We start from the raw sequence: 5,887 nt of genomic DNA on the forward strand, positions 1-5,887 counted from the left end.
CAAAGTATTAGGAGTTTAAGTTTGTAGATTGATGCTTTTGGGAGGATAATAGTTGCATTTGAATTGCTTATTAGTCCATGTCCTCGACTGAATGATCTAGTTTATATACTGTAGATGTATGATTAGTATTTCAAAGAATTGTTCATGTAATTATTATTATTTTTGTTTATAACAATATCATGTTGCTCATATTATAGTTCCATGTTTTAAATTTTTCAAGTTTTTTAACTTTTCCCAATTTTTTAAATGGTTTTTTCAAAGTTGAAATGAATTAAGGTGTTTTGTGATTGTGATTTATGATTTTGGAGACTATACTTGCATTTGAATTGTTTATTACCTTGTTCATTGTTATTGTTATTAATATGCTTACTAGACAATATTGTTATATGATATAGGATATGGATTTTATGGACATAGATCAGATAGAGGAGGTCCCTGACACCCCGGAAAGATTCATAACATCATGTAACAAATCAAATAAAGATGGTAGCAACACTGGCAATAATAGTAACGGATTGAGTGGTTGCCGTGTGATTGATAGGGACTATTTTAATCAAAAGCTGAGAAACGAGTCGCGCGAAAAGGGCAAGTCGGTCATCTTTAATGGAGGTCGGAGATTATTTGTAAAACCTGATAATATAGGTAATTCATCTTCTTCCAAGAATGTTTTAGAAAACACACATCATGATAAAGGGAAAAGTTTAAGTAACGCCACTAGTTTTGTTGATTTGACCGAGGGAAGCAGACACAATCATATTAATAAGTTGGATCCTAGATCGGACACTGGGAAACAAGTCGCGTTTGCAGGTCAACAAAAAGGTGAAAACGGCTCATCTTCATTGGCTATCACGCCACCGAGGGTTAATAGGCATAAAAGGTTGGTGAGAAATGGATGTATATCGCCCCATAACATAGCCAAAACTAAGGCTGCCGAGAAGCGTGATGTCAGCAGTGTGTCACATGTGGCGTGTGATGGTCCTTCAAGTAAGGTTGAGATTAAGGATATTGTTTCTGAAGCTATAGATTCACATAGGTTTAAGGGAAAAGGTGTATCTTATCATCCTTCTGGTATTGAAAAGCATGATTCAAGAAACGCACATTTAGCTCAAAGGTATTTGTTTACAACTTAGTTTATTTCAAAGTCAATAATATGTTTGTACTGTTTACGACTTAGTTTATTTCAAAGGTATAATTTTAAGTTTTTGCATGGAAAAAAAATATTGATTTGTCTTTTATCTAAATGCATATATGCACATTTAAAAAAATTAGGAGGGAGGATAAAAAATCAAAGAAAGAATGGTGAGGGGTGTGCGTGGGTCGGTTTGAGTCTGTTTTGGCTAAAACCGAACCAAAACCAAAAAATTAGTTTTGAGTTCTTGAAAACTGTTCAGTTGTGGTTTTTTCAGCTTTCAGTTTGGGTTTGGTTTGGTTTTATCATTTGGACTTGAGATATTTGGGTGAGAAAAATTGGCCAAAAGTAATAAAATGATGTTTTGGAACTAAATCTTTTTGCTAACTAATAATTAGTTGATTATTATACATTCAGGCTAAAATATATGGGTAACATTTATTTGTTAAATTCTTATAAGTTACTTATTTTGTCAAAAGCCCTTTAGGCGTGCGCCTAGGCTCTTGGGTGAGGCAAGGCACAGTGAAAGCGCCTTGCTGCCATCCGGGTGATTCGGCTACATTCAGGCGAGATTTCGACCAGATTTTGGTCTGATTCTGATGATATTTTAGCTAATTACTTAAAATTGTGGCAAAATTCTGCAAATTCGTGGCTAATTGGTTTAAAAATCTAAAAAAGGCATGGAACCATCCTAAACTTTCCGTAAACAAGCCTAAAACATGTCTGAAACCCCAAAAATGGTATGTTTATGCTATGTGACATACTTATCTTATCTTGGGCCCTTGCTTTTTAAGCGCCTTGCGCTTGGGCCCAAGGCTCCCCCTTTGTGCCTCGAGTGCGCCTTTGACAGTTGTGTAAGTTACTTGAGTTTTTCGGCTTTTAATACATGCGAAGTCGCAACCAAACTGAAAGTTTGGATTTTAGTGAAACATAAATCCAAACCGCCGATTGTTGTTTGGGCTTTTTTTTTTTTGGAAAAGAACATGCCCTATTAGTTCTAGTTTCTTTAATCGTTTGTTAGTATTTTGAATTTCGGTTAAACTTGTAATGATTTATTTGCAGGAGGCCTTTATTATTTAAAGATGCAACTGATGCCAGTACAGAGTCAGATGGATGGATAACCACCCACAGTACTCTAAGAAACGGAAGGTCTGCTTCAAGCTCTGTTAATGATCAATCGAAGAACGCGAAGGTACACACGAGTCATATAAACCGAAGTAACTTTTGTAATCATTATGAGGATTTAGAGAGCGCACAATTTACGAAAAGACAAAAGGAGGGTGTGGGGTCGAGCAACATTAGGGGTTGTGATGCTACATATGTTAATAATGCTGACATGGCGTCGTCCAGTGTAATTGTCGGTTCTTTGACTTCAAGATCAACTAGAAACAAGAACCGTCATGCATCCAGCAGTTCAGATGAAGGTGGAAACCGTGGGTCCCTGGGTGATGAGGATTCAGCTGTCAGGGCGTTACAGTTGGAAGAAGATGAGAGGTTGGCTCGGGAATTGCAAGAGCAGTTGTACAATGAGGTGCCAGCTGGATTTGGAGTTGATGAGGTTTGTTACTTTTTTCTGCCTGTTGTATTCTATAAGTAGTGAAACGCGTTATATGTTGGTATGGGTTGAAATTAGTGTCAAATATAGTTTTTATGTCTAATAATTTTTTTGAATAAAATGATGTATGCTAAGTTTTACACTTTGACCCATATACTTTAAAGTTAATTTTTATTATTATTTTTTTTGCAGATGGACTCACACCATGCATTGGCAATGGCAATGCAACAGGAATACGGTTTACATGCTGGCGGTCACGGTTTGCATGCTGGTGGTCGTGCTGCTTCTGTATGTTATCCTTAAGTCTTTATTGTTTTGTTTTTAATTGTCGGGTTGAAAATTGAAATTTAAGTCATGTTTGTTATTAAGGGTGTAAACCGTGCCGGGTTGGCAGGTTGGATTCTTTTACCCGAACCTGACCCATATACTTATTTGTGTCGAGTTCATGTTCGGGCTGACTCATATCATGTTCATTTTTGAATATGAGTAATACCTATTGACTTAGTAACGGTGTAAACAAGCAAATTACTCTGATTCATATGAAACCTTTTTGCAATATGTGTTATTTTAATTGTTTTTGTGTATGGCTTGAGATTCGAATAAGCAAATGGTAATAATCGGGTCTGGTAATAATCGGAGACCGTGCAGTTAGAGCTAATAACGTAAAATTGATGGAAGTGAAGAGTAGATAAAATGATACAGAAGGGAAATTGGTTTTACTTGAGTTTATATGAAAAATTACAAATCAAAATATTCAACTTTAAATTAGAACGTTTCATCTCTGAAATCAGATATTAACTTTCCTGAAAACTCTTAAGCAGGTTAATAACTCATCCCACTTTTTAACGGGTCGTGTTTGGATTGACCCATTTTTCAGACAGGTTCTGTTCAGGTTGATCTATTTAAGAAAACGGGTCATGCCAATTGACCGAAAACATGTTCTTTTTCTTATTGGGTCGTGTCAGCAATTGGCTCCTTTATTTGTAATTGACTGAGCTTTTGCATTATAAAGGAAATATTCAGTTGAAAGTTTCTTTTATAATTGCTTAACCCGATAACTGATTTGTTTTAAAATTTTTGTCTTCTGAAATTTAAACTTGTAACAGCATTCGTGATCGCATGCTTCGAGATCACATGCTTCACGGAGCGTTTCAAGTAATAATAGGACACAAGCTTCTACTTCAACAAGGTTGGCTAGATTGAGAGGTCGTTTCCCTGGACGGCCCCGCACAATATCGGCTAGACGGAGTTCTATATTTCCTCCAAACATGGATGTTGACATGGTATCACACTTTTGTCTTACTATTAATATTATTAATGCTATTATTGATATTACTATTATTTTTATTAGTATTATTGTTATTTTTATTGTTATTATATCTAGTTTTATTGTTATTATATCTAGTTTCTTGATGTACAATTATGTATTATATTCTTTTCTTTCATTTTGTGTGCAGAGAATGCAAATACTAGAAGCACTAGAGGCATTTAATGATATGGAGTTGCCTACTAACTTGTTACAAATGGGACGAGAATTCAACGAGTAAGACAATAAACTATTCAACTACATGATGTTTTGTAAAAGATATGTTTTTGTTTCAATGTGTGTAATTACTTTTTTACACTTCAGGAATGATTATGAAATGTTGTTGGCTCTTGATGACAACAATCACCAACATGGAGGTGCAACTCATACTCAAATCAATAATTTGCCTCAGTCAACGGCTCAGGTAAATATAGTTATTAACGCTATGCACCGAACTCAAAGATCAATTATTTTCGGTTTTATCAACCTAATTTAATAGATAATATTGAATTCGATGATATTTTATGGTTGGAAAGGCAAAATAGGCAATTTGTCTTTGCGTAACCCGAACACGACCCACTTGGCTAGACTTATTCACTATTAGACCGATAACTGGACCAAGCATGTCACTAAACTGTGGTTAACGATGCAGGCGGAAAATCTCGAAGAGTGTGCAATTTGTTTTGAGACACCTAATGTCGGTGAAATGATTCGACATCTTCCATGTCTTCATAAATTTCACAAAGATGTAGGTGCTCTTAAAATAGTAATTTATTTTTATTTTGCTTATTAAATGTCATACTAACGGTTATTTTATTATATTTTTAATATGTGTACAGTGTATAGATGAATGGCTGAGAAGCAAAACATCATGCCCGGTATGCAAGTCGTCAATCACTTGATTTGCTACCTTTTATTTTGGGTTTCATTAAATAAATAATTTGTATGAAGAAATGGTATCTATACCTTTTGGCGTAAGGCAGTAACAGATTTTTGATTTTCATATTTAAAGTATGATTGTCAAAGGCTTTCCAAATGGTATGTGAGGTATTAGGTAGTGTTTGTTATTAAGGAATGGAAAAACATGTTTGGTTACCGTGAATGGAATTAATCATTCCATATCGAATGTAACTCTTTCAAAGAATGAAAAAGTCAAAAGAGTCAACAATTATTACTACCATTGTAAAATTATAATTATTATATAATTATCATTATTGTTTTGTATATTATAATATAACTATTACTATATTAGAGCTATTACTACATTATCAATATAATTTTTTTTTTAAATTTGACAAGTTAACATTTTACAACGCATATCTGGTTTAACGATCTCGTTACTGCACGAGGGTTCTAAAAATAGTTATTTCATTTATTTATTTTTTTTATTATTATTACTAATAAAAAATATTGATAATATTAAAGTGATTAATCATTCCATTCTTATATAGTAATTAAACATGACAATGAAATGGTAACAATTTATTTCATTGCTTTGTCCATTCCATTACTACATTCATTCCATTCCCTTATATATTCCATTATCTCGTACCAAACATTTAGTGTGTAATAAAAGAAATATTTAAAACTAGGGGTCCCATTCTTGCTACCCAAATACAACCTGAGAAGCTAATAAACGAGTCAAACGGGCTATAATGCAGTAGTAAACTACTTTGATGGGTTGGAAATGTTTTGTTATAAATAGATTAAATGGTGTGTTTGAATTTATAAGACGTGAATAGCAGTTAGTTTATTAGAAAGTGTTTTATTTAAATGTATAACACTGTTAAGCCATGCTACATTTACCATTTAATATCTATATTGATATAAAAATAAGACAGAATTACAAATTTTGTTCTTTAAACATATCCAGTTTATGGATTGGGTTCTTTAAAAA

At 33.6% G+C, this 5,887-nt stretch overlaps 1 protein-coding gene across 2 annotated transcripts; it reads left to right on the forward strand.

Moving 5' to 3' along the window:
• The first annotated feature begins 399 nt into the window (after positions 1–399).
• LOC143560570 (uncharacterized) lies at positions 400–4,964 on the forward strand. 2 transcript variants are annotated; one of them, XM_077048851.1, is made up of 8 exons: positions 400–1,111; positions 2,192–2,687; positions 2,877–2,972; positions 3,791–3,967; positions 4,142–4,227; positions 4,315–4,414; positions 4,643–4,738; positions 4,830–4,964. In XM_077048851.1, the coding sequence occupies exons 1-4, from the start codon at positions 408–410 to the stop codon at positions 3,797–3,799; spliced, it is 1,305 nt and encodes a 434-aa protein (XP_076904966.1). In that variant the 5' UTR covers positions 400–407; the 3' UTR covers positions 3,800–3,967; positions 4,142–4,227; positions 4,315–4,414; positions 4,643–4,738; positions 4,830–4,964. The 2 variants fall into 2 exon arrangements, with proteins under 2 accessions (XP_076904966.1, XP_076904965.1); XM_077048850.1 differs by lacking the exons at positions 3,791–3,967; positions 4,142–4,227; positions 4,315–4,414; positions 4,643–4,738; positions 4,830–4,964 and having other exon boundaries at positions 2,877–3,032.
• Positions 4,965–5,887: the final 923 nt, after the last annotated feature.

This window comes from Bidens hawaiensis, unplaced genomic scaffold (assembly GCF_021521415.1).
Source record: "Bidens hawaiensis isolate Kalapana, Puna unplaced genomic scaffold, B.hawaiensis_p1.1 tig00020412_1, whole genome shotgun sequence".
NCBI classification, from domain to species: domain Eukaryota; kingdom Viridiplantae; phylum Streptophyta; class Magnoliopsida; order Asterales; family Asteraceae; genus Bidens; species Bidens hawaiensis.